This window comes from Microcaecilia unicolor, chromosome 7 (genome assembly GCF_901765095.1).
Source record: "Microcaecilia unicolor chromosome 7, aMicUni1.1, whole genome shotgun sequence".
Classification (NCBI taxonomy): domain Eukaryota; kingdom Metazoa; phylum Chordata; class Amphibia; order Gymnophiona; family Siphonopidae; genus Microcaecilia; species Microcaecilia unicolor.
In genome coordinates, this window is record NC_044037.1 from 101,852,013 (window position 1) to 101,873,990 (window position 21,978).

Sequence of the window (21,978 nt, forward strand, 5' to 3'; positions counted from 1 at the left end):
AGATCGTAAGGACAAGAGAAGAGAAGATGTGCAGTTTCCGCCTCTGATTTGAGGAAAGAAAATTGTTTATAGGCAGTGTGAGAAGGGGTAGTTAAAGAAAAGGAAAGAAGGAGGGGGGTTTGGTAGAGCAGTGCTTCTTAACCATCTCCTGAGGGCACATCTAGCCAGTTGAGTTTAAGGATTACCACGCTGAATGTGCAAGAAAAACATAGCTACATACTGATGATCCACTGTATGAAAATCTTTGTGCACCACTCTTTTCATAGGAAAGGACCTAGCCCTTGATGTAAGCGATAGGGCATAATAAGGCTGGATTTTCTCTCTCTCTCTCTCTCTCTCTCTCTAGGAGAAGTTGGGGACTGGAAACACTATTTCACAGTGGCACAGAATGAAGTTTTTGATGCAGATTACCAGCACAAAATGGTAGGGACAACGCTGACATTCCGGACACAGATTTCACCAGATGCCACAGATGAGAAGGATGAAAAGGTCACCCAACGGAGGCAGTGACCACATAAATCTGCAAACAAATAGGACAAGTGCTATAATCTTCCTCCACCCTTCTATCTTCTATGGAAAAATTACTTACTATACAACACTGACAACCCCCAGAATTTTCTCCACTGCCCTGCATTCAGAGTGGGCAAGGTCCCTGTGTATAATATTCTTCCTTCATGTGCTTACTAGGTGTTCTGTGACTCCCATATCTCAGTACTTAACGGGCAGCACCTAATGCAAGAATCATTTATAAACTGGAACATCACAAAAAAACAGGAGTTACATTCACTGCAAATATATGAGATTCCTATTCATACTACGAATCAGGAACACTTCTGAGGAAGGGAACGACAGACTCTAGGAGAAGTGTCCCTTCTCTGACAGATGATCTCTTCTGTTCTATGCTGTAAGTTGGGCCTGTAACAGGTGACTTGACTGTTTAGCCAAAAGATCTTACTGCTGGCCACATAACAGAAAACAAGACCAACCCTATGCAATCAGGAGTATTCTGTCGTCCCTGCTTGTAACTGTGTATGCAACTATACAGAGCGCTACGCCTTAATTCGGTTTAGTATACAGAAGCAAATTAATTTCTCGGAGGCCCTTTTACTAAAGCTTAGCACACACAAATGGACATTAGTGTAGGCTAAATCTTTGTGTCCTATTTTATATCTATGGAACACATGGCATTTAACACACACTAATGTTCACTATCACATGCTAAGCTTTAGTAAAAGGGCTCCTTAATTTCCAACACTAACAAACAAGTAACAGGAAAATGTGAGTAAAGATCCTCAGGTCCCACACTCTTAACAGAATCCTTAACCTTTTATCGCCCATTTTCTAAGCCGTGCTAGCAGCTGCCATGCGCTAATGCCCATTCATTTTGAATGGGCTGTGTCAGCATTGCCATGCGGCTTAGTAAACGGGGGGGGGGGGGGGGTATTTTAAGTAGGAAGGCCACTTGTCTTTCTATACAAGTGGGCCTGTTCCTTTCTTTTTGTGGATTTTAGGGAGTGGAGCCATCTCAGTTTGTCTCGGGATAGAACTCTTTGGCAACAATTTTGAAATCAAGGACTTCTAATGGCGTGCAAGCTGTGTTGTATTTTTGTGGAAAAGAAAATATATGAGTGCATCCTTTGGGGGGGGGGGGGGAGGACTGGCTGTTGCCCTTAAGGCACAAGGAATCATCCATAATAATGACAAATAATTCCACATTGATTCTGAGAAAAATAATCGAGGCAAGGGAGGCTGAAAGGACCCTTGGAATTTGCCTTGTGATCTCTATTGTACATTTTTGGTCAGCTGTTTTTTGGAAGAGATTTTGTTACTCTGTCATTTTAAATTTTGCTTAAGTAAACTTTTCTTTATTGATTGGAACAACAAAATCTATGTGCAGAGCATTTTTGAGTGTGTGCCTGAGACTTTTTTGCTCCCCCATTCTGAAGGTCAACCGGGACTGTGGTGAGTTTGTTAGACCTCTGTAGGGCTCAAAAGTCTGCCCCCTTTTCTAAGGGAAGAGCCTAAAAAAGGGGGTACATGTAATGTTCATTTACAAAATCACTATGAATCAACTAACTTTATGCAGCAATCAGCTAATTACGAATACAAATAATGGGTCTTGAGCTTTAACATAACAAATAATAAAAGAAGCAACATAAAATCAGAGATCGTGTTTATTTCAGTATGATTTAGTACAGTAGAGCCCCGGATTATTTGTATCGGAATCACTGTTCAGCCAAATACAAATAATGTATTCAGGGCCAAATTGAATCAAATACAAATATTCAGTATAGCCCTAGTTACTTTCATTTGATACCAACACCTGCAATGCCCTAAAGAGAACAGTGTAACACCTTTCTGGTGCTCATTACATACGTTTTCCCATATATTGTCATTATTTTCCATTGGATTGGAATCAGCATATCTGAACAAGATCCATTTGTTTCTGTTTCCCTCTTCTCTAAGATCAGGACTCAATTGCATTTATATTTGATCATTTTACTATTGTTATGCTGTTGTAAGTTTTATGTTGAACTGTACCAGCTATACACCGCCTTGGGTGAATTGCTTCATAAAGGCAGTTCATAAATCCCAATAAATAAATGAGGTACATTGACTGATGCAGATTATACAATGTGGTAATACTAAGACTGAGTTACTTTGTTACATAAATCCTAAATAAATAAGCACACATATAAACAGCTTTGTTAAGAGTATTTCCAAGCACTCTCCTGTCAATATTTAGTCAGCATTTCTTTTTTTTTTTTTAATAAGATTTATCAATTTCTTACAAGCATATTACTTGTTACAGAAAAACAGCATAATACAAACGTTAAAGAAATAGGTAATAAGAAAAATTATAAATGCTTCCTTAGACCTCAAATTGAGGGGGGGGGGTGTTACAGTTTAGTGGAGTTTTATACAGGCATATTAACATAAATAATTAAATATTAAATGCGGTTTATGTGTATAATTCGTCACAATATCATTTAACTAGTTCTAGATTAAGCTGTTTCATGTCCAGAAAGGATTTTAGCTGTTCTGAGTCATAGAATACATACTTTATCCCACTAAACCTGACCAGGCATTTGCAAGGATAAACTAACAAAAAAGAACCACCCAATTTAAGAACATCCTGTTTCAATGCCAAAAATAATTTTCTACGTTCCTGCGTCACTTTAGTAACATCTGGAAATATCCATACTTTTGTTCCATAAAAAGGAACCTTTGAGAATTTAAAGTATAGTTTCAATATTGCATTGAGATCTTGTTCAAATACCAACGAAACCAAAAGAGTGGCTCTTTGCGGAACTATTTCGATGGATTGTTCTAGAATTTCAGACAGATTGTTAAAGTCTATAACATCCAAACCTTCCTTCTTTTCTTCTTTTCCACTTAATCTTGTTGGAAGATAGTAAATCTTATTTATAGGAGGAATAAGTTCTTGAGGCATTTTCAAATTTTCTTGCAGGTATTTTTTAAATAACTCAATAGGTGTTTTATCAGGAATTTTAGGAAAATTCAATACTCGAAGGTTCAATCTTTTATTAACGTTCTCAATCTGTTCAATTTTTCTATGCATTGTCAGATTATCTTTTATCACCGTCACTTTAAATTCTTGCAATTGATCCATATCTTTTTTTAAATCTTTCAATTGTGTGGTCAGGTCTTCTTTAACCGTTCCTAAGTTTTTTACCATGTCCTCAATTCTCAAAGATAAAGTATTTACCTTGTCTGAGGCATTTTGAAGTGTGGAATCCATCTTGCTCAGCTTCAGCCAGATCCTCTCTAGATTAACCTCCGGGGTTGTTTCGGGTCCTTTAAACCCAAGGACCTCTCTCTCCTGGCTACTTTTCTGTGGCATGGGTCCTCCGTCTGCTGGCTCCTTATTCCCCTTATCGGGTTCTCGGATACCTGCACCCCTCACCGCTTCTGTAGCCGGGCACGGAGGGCCTGTAGAGTCGGGGGCGGGGATAAAGATGTCTCCAAGCCCATCAGGGGCTCCGCTCCACCGGATGCCCCTGCAGCAGGCAACCCCGTCCCTTCATTCTGCGACGGGCGGGTCAGGAAGCGCTCCATGCTACCCTGGAGTGGAGAAGAGGAAGCTGCGGGCGACGGTGGAAGCCTCACGGCTCCTTTTTGTTTTGTGTGCGACATCGGGAAAGAAGAAAAAATGCTTCACTCTCGAGCAGCGGGGAGCGATCTCACCGAACACGCTCACACTTCCGCCATCTTGGTAACGCCCCCTCAGTCAGCATTTCTTTAAACACTTCTGCTGCTTAATTTAGACCCAGATATTCAGTACAGGACCCTATTTGGGCACCAGCACTGAATATATGGGTCTTTGGAAGTTCCTGGAATCTATCTGCTGTAATGGGCAGGACATCTCTTGGCACAGTTTAGCTCCTTTCTACCGTGTTTCTCTCCAGTAGCCACATTCCATCAAAGCAGAGCTTCTAATTCAGCCTCTTTTCAACAATAATACAGTGCTTTATTATGGCTTCCAATAGTAAACATAGTCTTAGCGTAGGTAGACAGTTTACCCATGCAGTACTCCAGCTAGGGGTTTACAACACTATCCACACAGTCTCCTTCATTAGGGCTTCCTTCTTCTCAGGGAACCATATGCATCACTGGGTCTGTCTCAACTGGGGTTTGGGGCCTCTGCTTACCCCAACAGGGTCTTTGCCGCTCCCCCTCCCCCTCTTTCTCTCACTCTGATTTCTCTTCGCCCCAGTTAACAGTTTCCTTAGCACCTTTATGAGGGTCAAATGTTTCTCTCCAAACTTGTTAAAGTTAAAAGCAAACAAAAGAAAAATACAGCCCTGACTTTTAGTTCCTACCCATAAGGCCTGGGGCAGTCACCTCCCTTGCAGTGTTCCATGACATTGGCCTGCCCGTTACAGCCTTGGGCAAACAAACACAACAAAGTCTTACAAGTGTTGGGCAAGAGAGTAATCAAATAAAACAATCAAGAACTTATCTCCATGGCCAGTGGTCACCCACTGTAACTTTAGGGCTCTTGCCTCCAATCTTTTGCTTCTAGACCTCCTCTGTCCATATCTCTTGGCCTTTCTTCAGTGTTTGGGTTTGGAGCCTCTCTCTCTGGGCTGGGGCTCTTCTTCTACCTCTGCTTGTCCCTGCCCTTGTGTTCCCTCTCTAACTCCAGGAGATCTCCAATCCCTCCCTAGTGACCACTCCCTCCTTTAATTGGCTTCTCCCTTTAGGTGTCTTCCCTGTATCCTAGGAGACTTTGATAACTTCCTGACAGAAAAAACTTTCCTGTTTGTCATGGGAAACTAAAACCCTTTCCAATCATTGGAATGTCACTCCAGGTTTTCTTCCCCTCCTGAGCTCTCAGTCTTTTCTGAAGCACCCTTATGCTACTTGGGGGAGGGAGGGGGGAGAAGGATGGGCACAGCAGAACCATTCCTAAAGTAACATACTGCATACAGCCGATATTCAGTGCTGTGCCTGACTAGCTAACTGGGAATAGTTAGGGGACCACTTTATATGCAGTCCTATGTGCCCAGTTATCTAACGTGTGGCATTGGCACTGCATATCACCGGTAACTGCATAACTCCTGGCTCTGCCTCCATACCACCCTGGTACCAGTTAAATCATTTGTATGTAAATGCCTCTATATTTAGAGGTTGGGTTAAATAGTGTTGTGGGGGTTGGGAGCATATATTCAACAGCATACCTGTTCTGACTGCCACAGCAGTCTCTACCTAGTACCAGGGTGGTCCAGGGGCGGAGTCAGAGCAGATGCAGAAGTTATCTGACCATTGCCGATAATCAGTGACAGGGCCCAGATAACTGTCTGGGCAGTACTATCACAGAAATAGCAGTCCTCACTTGCCCAGATAGTTATCTGGGAATTGGTACTGAATATAGGCTGGACCTGAATAAATTCCTACAACATGAAAGTTCAGATCTTCAGTGCCGGTACCTGAATTAGACCCAGTATTGAATATTGGAGACCAGTTCAGCCTGTGGTGGCCACTGCCAGCGCTTTAAAAAATGCAGACCTCTGCAGCTTGAACATTGACCAGTTACTGTTTCATCATATTTCAAACGATAGGCCCTTGTCTGTATAAACTAACCCTGTTTGAAGGAATTTGTTTGTATACATAAACAGTGAAGAGTGCAAGGAGATGACCTTGTTAGAACATTTGAAATCCAGCAGTTTCCCCCTGCTCCTTTATACTTTCTGCTCAATCAGAAGCAGAACTGGGATCTGAAGCAAGAACCTTTATTCATAAATACCTACCATTTTATACCCCCTTGTCCCCCAACATGCCTAGTCTGGTGATTTAAAGCGACAGTCCTGGGCCAGTAGGACCCATATATCAAGGCTCCTTCTGGAATACTGCAATAATATGCCTTCAATTCATCCACCATCACCATGACTCCCTCCTCCTGTGGATTGTGCTTCTGTAGCATTTTCCCAATCCCAGCCAACCCGGAAAGCAAAAGACCTGACTTGAGAATTGAAACATAGTAGATGATGGCAGATAAAGACCTGTACAGTCCATCCAGTCTGCTCAACAAGATAAACTCATAGCATAAGGTATGATATAATCCTACCTATGCATACTTGATCTTGGTTTGTCCTTGCCATTTTCAGCCCCACTCCAGCCCATCCAAATCTGTCCAGCCACAATCAGGTGCGATAACTATAGGGAAATAGCTATAGGACCTGCCCTGACATGACCTGAGCACCAGGGGGAGTTCTCCTCCCAGGGAAGCACTAGGTAGTGGCATGGAAGAGGCCACTAGAGGGCGCTCAAGCATTAGAGGGGCCCATACTGTCCTGTAAAAACCACAGGAGGGAGCACTACCTCGGTGATAACCCCACCATATCTAGGGAGAGGGAGGTGGAAGGGTGGATGTTATTCTTTTCCAAGTGAGAAGGGGAGGGCCTGTAGCAGTAGGAAGGAACTAAGTCCCTTTAAGAGGTCCACCCCTGGAGAAGGATCTGGACTTCTCCAGAACCTCTGGGAAGAGCCCAGGAAGGGTGGGGCTGGTAATGAGCCAGTCTTTAAACAAAAAGCACTTCCCCTGAGAGACAGGAGAGGAACCCCACAGCTGAAGGGAAAAGATGCTGTGCGAGTGGTGAACCAACTCCTAAGAAATGGACTAAGGTGGGCTGAAAACCCTGAGGATCACACCCCAAAGAAAAGGTCCATAAAGAATGAACAGATAAGATATTTACCTGAATAACAGAAGAAAGTTTAAAAAAATGTAACAATGTGAAGTGAACACTGTGCCAGATTGAAGTTACTAACAGCCGGGGATGGAGGACAGGACTGTCAAGTTAAAATGGAGTTAACAGCTCTGTCCGAGGGGAGGTGGCTGTTCTAACCTGAGAAGGAACAAGATGGCCGCCGGTTAGCAGACGCGGGAGCCGTTGGCTGCTGAAGCCATCGCCGCAACCGACCGTTGCCTGGCTGAGATCTGGCCAGCTCTTCTCAGCCAGTACCCCGTGAGAGCCGCCGCGGAGCCCTGACTATCTTTGGGTTGATTCCTGTTTGCTTTCTGCCATTCGCAACACTGAGAGGGGCTGATATCGGGCGGCCTGCAGTGCAGCAGGACGACTCATCTGTGGGACCTGGTGCGGGGTTCAACTGCTGCACTCAGCGGAGGTCGCGGAGTCCTGATCCTCTTAGCGGGAGTGGAGCATGGAGTGGGGGTCTACACGACGGACTGTGCGACCCCAGAACCGATGTCTAGCCTAATCTGCCCTGCTTCCCCTCGACGTTCCTGCGGCCAACCGTCGACTAATGGCACACAGGCTCATCCCAGCGTGGACTCCCGGTACTGCTGGCGCCCCAGCTGTCGGGGGCTGCCTGTCTTCCGATCGCCTCTGCTCCCTGATCTGGTTTGAGCTCTGTACCAGAACGGATTAACAGCTGTTGAGCTCTGCTCTACTCCCGCCTTCGCTGTTCTGCCTGCTGGAGTACCTGGTGACCGGTTCCTAGCCTTGATGGGACAATCTTATCTTCTGTGACTCGGCGAGTCAAGATCTGATTTTGCCCTCTTTCCTCTTTCTCCTTCCTCTCTTTCCTCTCTCTGTTCTTTTCCCTCCCTGCTGCTCATCTGCTTAATTTTTGTATTTATTCTCCCTTCTCTCTTGCCATCAACTGTCATTGTAATTCTCTTAGTTCATTGTAAGCCGCTTTGGGGCTGCGTTCCATGGCAAAAGGCGGGGTATAAATGATCTAAATAAATAAATAAATTCCTAAGATGGCTGCCACCCGGGCCGTATCACCGCTGCGCACCCCCCCCCCCCCCTCTCCCTGGGCACATCATCTCCCCCCAGGTACATTGCTCTTACCTTCTGGGGGTGCAGTCATGTGGCTGTTGGCTCCGCCGGTTCCCTGACCTGGAATAGGAAGTAACATCAGAGGGAGCAGGGAACCGGTGGAGCTGACACCTGCGTGGCTGCTTTCTGCCCTCCTTGCAGCGTGCACCCGGGGTGCACCGCCCTGCCCTTGGTACACCACTGCCCAGGCCCCCCATAAAGAGGGCTCAGTTGAAGAGTGTTTTGAGGAACAGTTTGGTGACAGAATTCCCTGACAACATGATTGATAAATGGAAATTCTTTTTGCATAAGAAGTGACTAATTTGCATAACTGATGAAGCCTGCTAGTCCAGTATGGTATCCCCTAGAAATGGTGCCCAGGTGGGGCACACCTAAACCATACAAGAACTGCAACCTGTCCCCAAGGTGGCATACATAAAGAAGGGGATCTAGAATGGGATGGCTGATAACTGAGGAGCAGTCACACTGAACGAAAAGATGACCCCTATCCCTAAGACTGAAGATAGGAACAACTCAAATGATTGTTTCTGGGGTCTCTTTTAGAAATGACATTTTCAGGATGTTTCTGTGAATGTCTTGAGGCTTCAAATTGAAAGATACCTCCTCAGAAGTTTGTTTTAAGGACTGTCCTGGTGACTTGCTGGGGAAGAGGGAGTTTCCAGTTTACAATGCCCCCTGTCTGAGAGAAAGCAGAATGAGTGCAGCACCTCCTTTTAGAGCGATGGATGTCACACAGGAAGTTTGCCCAGCATTAACCTTATTCTTCAACTCAGTGGTTCCCAAACCTGGTCCTGGAGGCACCCCAGCCAGTCAGGTTTTCAGTATATCCACAATGAATATTCATGAGAGAGATTTGCATGCAGTGAAGGCAGTGCATGCAAATCTCTCTCATGAATATTCATTGTGGGTATCCTGAAAACCTGACTGGCTGGGGTGCCTCCAGGACCAGGTTTGGGAACCACTGTGCTAACCTCTAGTACAGATGGATTTCCTATGAGCCCCACAACACTGTCCAAGCTTGATGGAGAGAGGATTAAATAGAAAGAGCAGCCAGCACATATTTATTCCCCAAATCTTACCTGGTTTCTCAGCCTGTGCAGAGGTGTTCTGGTTTCCCAGACCATGGATGCTCTTATTGGGAAGAAGCCTGTGCACCATGCGCTCCACAAGGATGAGGGTCCGTATCTGGCGGTTGTTTCCAGCCTTGTGCTTCACATGCCTCTTTAGCTGCCCCCAGTTCCTTTTGCAGTCCTCCACTCCTCAATTTGCATGGTGGACTGCATTTAGCTTCTGGCATATTGCCACCCATTCTCTTTGCTTGGTATAAGCACAGAGTTTTTATCCTTTTGGAGCAAATACATTGTCATGGCGTGCCACTATCTCCTTCACCAGAAGCTCAACCTCAGCATTGCTGAAGTTGCCCTTCCCAGTAGACAGATTTTATTTGGATGCCATTGCAAGTGTGGGATGTGGAGGTTTGAAAATCCCAAGACGCACGTTTTTATAGGGCACTTTAGACATTTCAATTACAGGCACTTAGACGTTTTGGAGATAGACGGATTTTGTTTGACACTTCTCTCCCTGCTGCATGTCTCTGTGCAGGCCTGTGACTTGCAGCAGGAGCTGCTCTAGGGTGGCTGTCAGGGGGAATTCACTGGCAGGCATGGAAGCTGTTTTTTTTCGGGGGGGGGGGGGGGAGGCTCAGCTGCTGTTACCTCCTGTCTATCTGCCTAGGGGAGGGCTCTTTATTGGCCCCTTCTTCCCCCTCCAGTGGGGGCAGGTCCCTCCAGGGGTCCTCTTCCTCAAAGCTTGGTCTGCTGCTGGGTGTGGCCCTGTTGTGGGGTGAAGGACACCTCCCACTACCCAGGGTCCAACAGTACTTCCTCCCAGGCCATCTCAGCAGCATGCTGATCAGGGCCAGGATGATTCGACACAGGCTGGGCTGGTCAGGGGCAAGCTGGGTGGCAGCTGAAAGGTGACCCTATATGTTTAAAGGTTTGCAGTTGAGATCAACACATCCTACATGGCTTGCATAGTGGTACAGCTGGCTATCAGTAAACAGGGACAGCTGGGGGCTGTTGGTTGTTAGCTGGGGTGTATCTATGAACTGTGGCATCAATGAGATAACATAGCAGGAAACTACAGAGCCACTGCTGTGATAGCAGCAGTCTCCTGAGAGGGTTGTCTCCATATGGACATGCAAGATGGGTCCTGGTCCTTCTGGAGGTCCCTGGGTGAGCAGGCTTGGAGGTAGTATGCATCTGTGCTATTGCAGGGATAGGGCCATTGTTACAGCTTTTGTCAGGGATCTGGATGTGTGTGTGTCTATGTGTGTCCCCATGCCAATGTGGCCTACAGCTGGCTGGGAGGTGGCAGGAGACCCTGTTTGATCTTCCCATCCTTCTGGCCCTCCTCTGCTGGGACCCCCATGAGAAAGGCACTTTACATACTGCAAGGTGGGAAACATAGGGGTGTGGGCATCTCTCTGTGGTGTCATCATGCTACCTAGTTTGGGGCCCTCACTGATGCCCATGACTCATGGGCATGCTCTTAGGGGACCGAGGGGGGGAGGGAAAGTATGCATAGGTGGTAGTTTCCCTAAAGAGGGGTTTGTGTCCCACTATCATGTAGAGGTTTCATGATCCCCCAACTTTGGCCTTGAGGAATGTTTCACAGGACAGCATACATAACTTTGGACTTCACAATGGTTTATACAATCTGTGTGGGCTCTGGGGGCATGAAAGACTAGCCGTTTGGTGGCAACTTGTGCTTTCACAGCCTTCTGTGGCCAGTGTACTGTCCTCCTTGCACACTTCTTTTTTAGGTACTTCTCTGGCATAGGGGTTAGGGATGTGGACCCTCAAAGCACCTCAGGTGGATTTGATTCCCACTTTGGGTCTTTATGGTTACTGTTTTATTTATGCTGCCATAGCTACTATAATGTGCTAGGTTGCTATAGGTGACATGCTGGCCACTTTTCTATTGGCCACAGGAGGGTTATGTCCAATATCCCTTCCCTTCCTCCTCCCTCCTTTCTTTTCATGTCATCTCATAGCTTTGAGGTTGGTTGACACACATTCTAGTGGATTGAGGACTAAAGTACAAGTCCATCTATGCAATAGGTTTTTCTTTCCTTGCATCCAAGTGGTGGAATTCCCTACCACTAGCAATAAGAAGAACTGCAAACTACCTGCTATTTCAAAAAGATCTTAAATCACATCTTTTCAACAAATTTCTTATAAAGTTAACTCTCCCAGCACTAGCATCAACAAACATAGAGACGCACATATTAGGGTAGAGACTGCAAAGACAAAGGCTAATGTTAATCTTTTATAATATACTAGTAAAAAAGGCCCGTTTCTGACACAAATGAAACGGGCGCTAGCAAGGTTTTCCTCGGAGTGTGTATGTTTGGGAGAGTGTATGTGAGAGTGACTGTGTGAGAGTCAGAGTGAAAGTGTGAGTGAGTGTGTGTGTGTGAGAGAGAGAGTGAGTCTGGGTGTGAGTGTGAGAGTGAGTCTGGGTGTGAGTGTGTTTGTGAGAGAGTGTGTGTGTGAGAATGAGAGTGTGTGCAAGTATGTATGTGTGAGACAGTGTGAGAGAGAGTGTGTGTGTGTGTGTGTGTGCGAGAGAGAGAGTGTGTGTGAGACACAGATTCTCTGTGAGAGTGAGTGTATGAGACCAAGCGAGTGTGTGAGTGACTGTGTGGCACATAGAGAGTGAATGTGATACAGTGTGAGACAGAGTGTGTGAGAGTGAGAATCAGAAAGACATTGTATATGAGAGAGAGAGTGTGAGCCTTGCCCTCCCAATCCATGCTCATCTGTCCCCTGCCCCCTTCATTCATCCTTTTCCAGCAATTCCCCTCTCTCCCTGAGCACTGCCCTCCCAATCCATGCCCATCCATGCTCCTCTGTCACCTGCCCCCTCCATTCATCCCTATCCAGCAATTCCCCTCTCTCCCTGAGCCCTGCCCTGCAATCCATATCCATCCATGCCCATCTGTCCCCTCCATTCATCCCTATCCAGCAATTCCCCTCTCTCCCTGAGCCCTGCCCTCCCAATCCATGCCCATCCATGCTCCTGTCACCTGCCCCCTCCATTCATCCCTATCCAGCAATTCCCCTCTCTCCCTGAGCCCTGTCCTGCAATCCATATCCATCCATGCCCATCTGTCTCCTCCATTCATCCCTATCCAGCAATTCCCCTCTCTCCCTGAGCCCTGCCCTCCCAATCCATGCCCATCCATGCTCCTCTGTCCCCTGCCCCCTCCATTCATCCCTTTCCAGCAATTCCCCTCTCTCCCTGAGCCCTGCCATCCCAATCCATGCCCATCCATGCTCCTCTGTCCCCTGCCCCCTCCATTCATCCTTTTCCAGCAATTCCCCTCTCTCCCTTCCATGACCCCCCTCACATCCATGCTCCTCTCTCTCCCATGTCCCAGCCTGGCCCACCCTCTTCTCCCCCCCCCCCCCCTTCGCATCCATGCTGTCGTTTCTCCCCTGCCCTCCCGCTCCCATTGTTCAACTTTACTGCCCACCCTCTTCTCTCCCCCCAACATCCCTTTTTTTTTTCTTTTTAAATTTACCTCGGTGGCGGTTCTGGCAGCGCAGTGTCAGGGAAGGAGGTGGCGCTCCCGACGTCTAGCCTTCCCTTCGCTGTGTTCTGCCTTCTTCTGACGTCATCCTTGACGTCAGAAGAAGGCGGAACACAGCGAAGGGAAGGCTAGAGACGTCGGGAGCGCCGCCTCCTTCCCTGAAGCTGCGCTTTGTTTGTTTTTTTTCCCGCCCTCGACGTCATGACGTTTGCCCTTGACGTCATGACGTTTGACGCGAGGGCGGGGCAGAGACGGCTGGCAGCCTGGCTGGCTTCACACCATGAATCCACGAACCCTACAGGGAGTGTTTGAGTGGCTTCAGAACGTTCACGGTGCGTTTTATTATATTAGATACCTGTTGAAACTTTCAGTAGTACCATGTGCTACATAATATGTTCAAAATGTGCTCAGTTGCTATCTTTACAAAATTAGAGCATGTCCAATGTTCAATATTTAAGTGTTCAAGTTATTTGGCCCTGTTGATCATATACTAGGTAAAATGTGTATTGTTTATTGTAGCTCTTGACCCACTACAATCTGGTTTTCGCCCTCTCCACTCAACCGAAACTGCGCTCACTAAAGTCTCCAATGACCTATTACTGGCTAAATCCAGAGGTCTCTATTCCATCCTCATTCTTCTTGATCTTTCCGCCGCTTTTGACACTGTTGATCACAGCATACTCCTCAATACCCTGTCCTCACTTGGATTCCAGGGCTCTGTCCTTTCCTGGTTCTCTTCCTACCTCTCCCTCCTCACCTTCAGTGTTCACTCTGGTGGATCCTCTTCTACTTCTATCCCTCTGCCTGTCGGCATACCGCAGGGTTCTGTTCTTGGTCCCCTCCTCTTTTCTATCTACACTTCTTCCCTTGGTTCATTAATCTCATCCCATGGCTTTTTCTACCACCTCTATGCTGATGACTCCCAAATCTACCTTTCTACCCCTGATATCTCACCTTGCATCCAAACCAAAGTTTCAGCGTGCTTGTCTGACATTGCCGTCTGGACGTCTCAATGCTACCTGAAATTAAACATGACCAAAACCGAGCTTCTCATTTTCCCCCCAAACCCACCTCCCCACTCCCCCCGTTTTCTATTTCTGTTGATGGCTCCCTCATTCTCCCTGTCTCTTCAGCTCGCAACCTTGGGGTCATCTTTGACTCCTCTCTCTCCTTCTCTACTCATATCCAGCAGATCGCCAAGACCTGTCGTTTCTTTCTTTACAACATCCGTAAAATCCGCCCCTTTCTTTCTGAACACTCTACCAGAACCCTCATCCACACCCTTGTCACCTCTCGTTTAGACTACTGCAATCTGCTTCTTGCTGGCCTCCCACTTAGTCACCTCTCCCCTCTCCAGTCGGTTCAAAACTCTGCTGCCCGTCTCGTCTTCCGCCAGGGTCCCTTTACTCATACTACCCCTCTCCTCAGGTCGCTTCACTGGCTCCCTATCCCTTTTCGCATCCTGTTTAAACTTCTTCTACTAACCTATAAATGTACTCACTCTGCTGCTCCCCAGTATCTCTACACACTCGTCCTTCCCTACTCCCCTTACCGTGCACTCCGTTCCATGGATAAATCCTTCTTATCTGTTCCCTTCTCCACTACTGTCAACTCCAGACCGCTCCTTCTGCCTCGCTGCACCCTACGCCTGGAATAAACTTCCTGAGCCCCTACGTCTTGCCCCATCCTTGACCATCTTTAAATCTAGATTGAAAGCCCACCTCTTTAACATTGCATTTGACTTGTAACCACTCGCCTCCACCTACCCTCCTCTCCTCTTTCCTCTACACATTAATTGATTTATTTGCTTTATTTTTTGTCTATTAGATTGTAAGCTCTTTGAGCAGGGACTGTCTTTCTTCTATGTTTCTGCAGCGCTGCGAATGCTCTGTAGCGCTATAAAAATGCTAAATAGTAATAGTAATAGTAGTAGTAGTAGCTCGTTTATATGAAACATCTCTGTTAACCACGTAAGCCACATTGACCCAAACTTTTGTTTGGGTAATGTGGGATATAAGAACTAATAAATGGATATGGGAGTTGTGGGCACACTGTAAATAGTATCGCAACAAAGGCTACTAGACCTGCTACTGTCAGTTGCTTTAAATGTTTTATTGTTTCATGGGAAAGAACCTACAAATCTAGTGGAATTATGTATGTTTGATCCGTAAGTACTTTTGGGATCTTGCCGGGTATTTCTGACCTGGATTGGCCACTGTTGGAAACAGGATGCTGGGCTCGATGGACCTTTGGTCTTTCCCAGTATGGCAATACTTATGTACTTATGAAGGAGTTGCAGCTGAACAAATGGGCACTATTACTAAGCATGGTCAACTCTGAGCCTCTTTGGATGATTTTGGGGTTCTTTTACTAAGGTTCACTAACAGATTCAGCCAGAGGATGTAGTAACAGTGATTAACATATCTGGGCTTGAAAATGGTTTGGAGAAGTACCTGGAGGAAAAGTTCATAGTCTGCGATTTGTAGCATGAAAAGTTGCTACTATTTGGGTTTCTCCAGGTACTTGTCACCTGGATTGGCCATTGTTGGAAGCAGGATACTGGGTTAGATGCAGTGGTGTGCTGGTAAAATGTTTAACACAGGCTCTCTCACCGGTCCACCTCTGCCCCCCCCCCCCCCCCCCCCCGTCCACCTCTGCAACCCCGTCCACCTCTGCGCATCCCTCCCCCCAAAATTGCAGAGCTAGCTATAGCCGGGGAGAGACCTTGGGTCGGGGCAATGCATTACTCTCTCCAGGAAAAAAAAATTAAATGCTCCCAGGTTCCAATCTAATTTATGTTTAATGTGGGATAAAATGCCATAAATAAGTAAAAAAATATAAACTTTTAACGTTGAGCACCTGATTCTCAGGCCCAGATGCACTAAACCTTAACGACCCTTTAACGAAGAAATTTTCAACCGTAGCATGCATTAAAGGCCATTTTCCGACAACGCTAGCAGCTAACGAAAACGGAATGCAAACGAGTAACTACCATTGAAATGTGGACAATTCGGGATGCACTAACCATACCGACGATTGCAATGAATCATTTACCATGATAAATTTAACGTGAGGTCAGACCTGTCATTAAGGCCAGAGCTGTCATCTCCCTGCTTCCCCCTGCAGCATAAAAATCCAAGCTGGCATGTTTAAAAACAAAAGTGAGATAAACAACACAAACACGCTTTCCCTTCATAAAATTGAAAATCAAAACAAACATCAAAAAAGGATCGGGACGGGGCAAAGGCGTTCATCAGGAGTGTCCTGTATGGGCGGCCTTGCCCCCCTGCCCCCCCCCCCCCCCCCGTTCGAGGTCGCCGCTGCTCCCCGCTTCTCCCTGTATTAAATAAAAACAAAATCAAAATCAAAATTTTTGCAGCGCCGGGCCCCCCTCCCTTCCTGTCTCTCTCTTTCTCCTTCTCCCACCACTGCTCCGCCCCCGTCATCCTCCGCCCCCATGTCCCGCCCCCCTGAGGTCGTCGCTGCCGCTCCCCCCTCCACCGGGCCCCACCCTCCGCCTTACCGGGCCCGCGCAGCGCCTCTAACCTCTGTGTGAAGGCGCTGCACGGGCAAGAACAACAGCTGATCGACGCAAGTCTTCAGGATGTCTCTCCTTCCCTGACCTGGGCACACCCCCGTCTGACGTAGTAACTACGTAGGTTGCTTACGTCAGATGGGGGCACGCCCAGGTCAGGGAAGGAGAGACATCCTGAAGACTTGTGTCGATCAGCTGTTGTTCTTCTTGCCGTGCAGCACCTTCACACAGAGGTGAGAGGCGCTGCGCGGGCCCGGTAAGGCGGAGGGGGGGGCCCGGTGGAGGGGGAAGCGGTGGCGATGACCTCAGGGGGGCAGGGCACGGGGGCGGAGGATGGCGGGAGGCGGAGCAGTGGTGGGAGGAGAAAGAGAGAGACAGGAAGGGAGGGGGGCCCGGCGCTGCAAAAGTTTTGATTTTTATTTTGAGTTTTTATTTAATACAGAGAGAAGCGGGGAGCAGCGGCAACCTTGGGGGGGAAAGGCCGTCCATACAGGACGCTCCTGATGAGCGCCTTTGCCCCCTCCAGATCCTTTTTTGATGTTTGTTTAGATTTTATATTTTATGCAGGGGAAAGCGGGGAGCCACGTGTTTGTGTTGGTTTTTTTTGTTTGTTTTGACGTTTGTGGCATGCGCAGAGCAGCCAGCATAACGCTTGGCTGCTCTGCGCATGCTTTAGGGGCCAATTACCGACGGGGATTACACCAATTTAACGAATCTTTAATGCATTGTACTTTACAATACCGTACCGAACATTAATGTCTTGTTTTTTTGGTGCATTCTTCGTTTTTTAAAATTTGTTAAGGACTTTTACGTTTTACATTTTTTTTACGTTAGGTTGATGCATCTGGGCCTCAAAGTGGACATATTCCAAACACTATAATGAAAATAAAATGATTTTTTCTACCTTTGTTGTCTGGTGACTTTGTTTTTCTGATTATGCTGGCCCAGTATCTGATTCTGCTGCTACTCCGTTTCCAGGGCTTCCTTTCCATTTATTTCTTTACTTTCCACCTTTCTTCTTCATTTCTTGCCCTACATCCATAAGTAAAAGCTGGGTCCTCTGCAGACTTGACTGTCCAGTGGATCCAGCTTCTGCCTATTTTCTCCATCCATGTGCAGTTTTTCTCCTCTCTTCCTTTTCCCTCATCTCCTTCCTCTCTCTTCGCTCCATGTCCAGCATTTCTTCTCTCTCACTTCCCTCTCCTCCATCCATGTCCAGCATTTTCCCTTCTGTCCCTTCCATCCATGTTCATCTCACTTCCTCTCTCTTCCCTCCCCTCCATCCATTCCCAGCATTTCTTCTCTCTCCCTTCCTCTCCATCCATGTGCATCTCCTTCCTCTGTCTTCCTTCCCCTCCATCCATGTCCAGAATTTCTTCTCTCTCCCCTCCATCCATGTGCATCTCCTTCCTGTCTTCCCTTCCCTCCTCTCCATCCATGTCCAGCAATTCTCCTCTCTCCCCTGCCCTCCCCTCCATCCATCCATGTCCAGTAACCCTCCTCTCTCCCCTCCCATCCATCCACCCATGTCCAGCAACCCTGCTCTCCCCTCCATCCACCCATGTCCAGCAACTCTCCTCTCCCCTCCATCCACCTGTGTCCAGCAACTCTCCTCTCCCCTGCCCTCCCCTCCATCCATCCATGTCCAGCATCCCTCCTCTCTCCCCTGCCCTCACATCCATTCATCCATGTCCAGCAACCCTCCTCTTGCCTCCCATCCATCCACCCATGTCCAGCAACTCTCCTCTCCATCCACCTATGTCCAGCAACTCTCCTCTCCCCTGCCCTCCCCTCCATCCACCCATGTCCAGCAACTCCTCTCCCCTGCCCTCCATCCATCTATCCATCCATATCCAGCAATTCTCCTCTCCCCCCTCCATATCCAGCAATTCTATTCTCTCCCCTGCCCCCTCCATCCATCCATACTCAGTGATTCTCCTCTCTCCCCTGCCCTCCCCTCCCACTCCCATCCATGTCCAGCGATTCTCCTTTGCCCCCATCCTCCCCTCCCATTCATGTCCACCTGCCCGTCCTCTTCTCCCCCCCAACATCCCCCTTTTTCTTCCTGCTACAGTGCCACCCTGTGTGGTTTAAATCTTTTTTATTACCTCCATCCCAGAAGCCGAGTCATTGAAAGCCCTGCCCGTCTCTAGCCTTCCCTTTGTGAGTTTGTTCCCTCAGAGTCCCGTCCTCGCAGAAAGAGGAAATGAACTCAAAAGAAGGTGGGACTTTGAGGGAATGAACTCACAAAGTGAAGGATAGAGACAGGCAGGGCTTTCAATGACGCGGCCGCTGTGACGGAGGTAAATAAAAGATTTAAAACCCCCAGTGCGGAGCGGGGCGGGCGCAGGCAAAAGAGGGCTGTGGGAGGTGTGGTAAGCGGGGTAAGCATGGCTTGTGGCACCCTCCTGCCATGCTTACCTCGTTTACCGGATCTGGCTCGCCGGCAGAACAACCAGCTCGCAAGATCTTAGAAAATTTAACAACCGGCTCTTGTGAGCCGGTGCGAGCCGGCTCCAGCACACCACTGGTTAGATGGACCATTGAACTGATCCAGTATGGCAATTCTTATGTAAATGATAAGATGCCCATAGGAATATAATTGGCATCTTATCATTAGCACATGCTAAATTCATTATCGCACCTTAGTGAAAGGACCCTTTTGTTAGGTATTGCTTCTGATCGTAAATAAAACTCCTGTGTTCTGCCCCTGGCAGCCTTATACTGTCTTTATAGTGTAGCCCTAAAATGTGTTTAATGCCTTTAATGTTATTCGCATGTCTAAGGATTTTTACTGCTACAATCACTTCCTGCAATGCAATCAGGCCTTTAATGGAAAAAGTAACTAATCTCACACACACAAGGAGTGACATGTGCAGCAGGACATGTTTATCCACTCTTACCCTAGCTGAGATAATATTTAACCATCTCTCTGACCTCATGTGCACCTTTCTTTAACTTAGCCACGCTACTTTCTAACTCCTCTTACTCTTACCTATCTGTTAACCATCTCTCTGACCTCATGTGCAACTTTCTTTAGTCACCTTATTTTCTAACTCCTCTTACCTATCTATATGTTCCATCTATGCTTACACCTTACTCTGTCTATTAAAATGTTTTATTACATATTGTGTTGACATTGTAAGTTGTATACCTCTACTTTGTATTGTTATTTGAATATTTTTACTGCTGTAATTGTCTATTGCTCATGTTTGATTTATTCTTACTGTACACCGCCTGAGTGAATTCCTTCAAAAGGCGGTAAATAAATCCTAATAAATAAAAATAAAATAAATATATAAGCAATGCATTCATGGGCAAGGGGGGCATTGTCCCCCCAAACGACGACGACTGGAACGGTGACTTTTACCCGAAGTTGCAGTGACAAACGGGTAGGCGGCAGCGCTGCAGTAGTAAAAGGAACAAGGAGGCAGGTTCAACTCCGTCCTTCTCTTCCCTGCCCTCTGCGTCCCGCCTTCCTCTGATGTCATTTCCTTTCGGGCGGGCGGGACGCTGAGAGGCCAGGGAAGAGAAGGACGGAGTCGAACCTGCCTCCTTGTTCCTTTTACTACTGCAGCGCTGCCTGCCCGGTGGTCTTGTTAAGTGGTGGAAGAGAGAATAGAGTGAAAGATGGTGGTCAACAATGGATTGGGGGAAAGAAAGGTGGCTGAGGCATTCAGCTTGCCCTCATCAAAGGTTAATTTTGTTTGGCTTTGGATTTGAATTGCCCTAGTGCTGGCTGGGTGGGTGTTTCATCAAGCCATGCTGGGCGGGAGGCAGATGGCTGGCAGAGTATGCAAGGGGGAGGTTTTGAGTGGCGGTGAAGACTGGCAGTTGGTGGAGGGTGTTTTGTGGACAGCTAGCAAGCTGGAGTGAGCGGGCAGATGGGGAGGTTGAATGGGAGGCTGAATGAGACTGCGGGGAGAGTCTTTGGGTGCAGGGTGAGGGGTGATTTGGGAGGCCAGAGATACATTTGGGCCGTTGGGGGTTTTAAGTCAGCCCCCACTTCTACTTTCCTTTCCTCTTCCTCCTCCACTTTCTCATCCCTTTCTTCGCCCTTCTCCTACCTATTTCCCGTCTGAATTGTCCGCGCTGCTGCACGTCTGGGTTTTCTGGCTGCCTCATATTCCACCAGCTTGACTGCTGTTTTTGCTGACGGGAGGAGTCTCCACTGGCGCCACGGGCAGCGGTGCCTCAGTTCCCTTCTCATTTCCACCGCTGCAAGTGAGGGGGGCCCCTGGCCAGTTCCTCTTCTCACATTCAGCAGTGCTACTCTCATTTCTGTTGGGGTGGCGGGGCCTGGCCTCCCTGCCGCCCTTCTGCACCTAGCTGCGCATCTCCTGGTCTTATTGTTTTGTTTGGAAAGACAACAACTTTATATTCCACATGGTCATTCATTCTAGGCAGAATGCAGGGTGGGCACTGCTTTTTAGCATATTTGTGGATGGCCTAGAGATGGGAGTGACTAGTGAGGTGGTTAAATTTGCTGATGACACGGGGTTGTTCGGGGTCATTGAGTCGTGGGAGGATTGTGAGGAATTGCAGGGGGACCTTGCAGGAATGGGCGTCTGGATGGCGGATGACGTTTGGTGTGGGCAAGTGCAGGGTGGTGCATGTGGGAAAGAGGAACCTGAGTTCTGGCTATGTCATGCAGGGTCCACGTTGGGAGTCGCGAACCAGGAAGGGATCTGGGTGTTGTTGGCTGGGAAGGCAGGTGGAATGTTGGGTATTGTTAGGAAGGGAATGGAAAACCAAAATGAGGATGTTATAATGCCTATTTCCACAGAATCTCTATTTCTGTGGATAACACTCTCATCCTTCCTGTCTCATCAGCTCGTAACCTTGAAGGATCTACATATAGAGCCTATGCATTTCTAAGGTCAACACTGGCATGGTATGGGAAAGGGGGTGGGGAAATACTACTGAGAGGAAGAGGGAGTGCTGGATAAGGAGGAAAGAAGGAAGGAAGGGAGAAAGAGCTGGCTTGATATCTCATATATATTCATTATGGTTATTCCCCAAAAAAGCCAGCTCTTTTTCCCTTCCTTCCTCCATATTAGCATATTCATTTGCATATGTATATATGCAAATGAATATGCTGATATGCTCCGCCCCATCCTTTGCCCCCCCCCCAAATGAAACCTATGAATGCATTGTGTGTAATGTAGTCTCAGTCTCGCATGTACTGCAGCCACCCTTCCTTGTTTGTATAAAGTTCATTACTACTGGTCTGCTCTCCTGCAAAGGCCTCCTCCCAAGCTTAATTCCTTTGTCTACCTGGTGTCACCCTGATCATCTCTACTATCTTTGTCCTGATGGGTCAGTAAGGGTATGACCTGTCCCTCCAATCAAGGACTACTTTCTATGACCACCTCTGCTACATGGTCTCGAGCTCTGCTCCTATTGGTCCCTTCATCTCACCCTCCTGGTTTTGTGGGTTCTTATTGACCTCTCTGTCTCACCAGCCAAACATTTTCCATCTTGTTTCTGGATGCCCATGGTCCTGCTCCCCTGAA

The 21,978-nt window shown here is 47.4% G+C and overlaps 2 protein-coding genes across 5 annotated transcripts in view; both read left to right on the plus strand.

Annotated features, from left to right (window-relative positions):
* Window positions 1-1,410, plus strand: part of LOC115474631 (sulfotransferase family cytosolic 1B member 1-like) — a 52,453-nt gene extending 51,043 nt beyond the window's left edge. For all 4 annotated transcript variants that reach the window (XM_030210200.1, XM_030210202.1, XM_030210201.1 and 1 more), the window contains exon 8: window positions 347-1,410. In XM_030210200.1, coding sequence (XP_030066060.1) covers window positions 347-510 — 164 coding nt within the window. In that variant the 3' untranslated portion in view covers window positions 511-1,410. The remainder of the gene's footprint in view (window positions 1-346) is intronic.
* LOC115474633 (sulfotransferase 1C4-like) overlaps window positions 1-21,978 on the plus strand; it is a 313,490-nt gene that overhangs the window by 154,295 nt on the left and 137,217 nt on the right. The gene's annotated exons all lie outside the window — the stretch shown is intronic.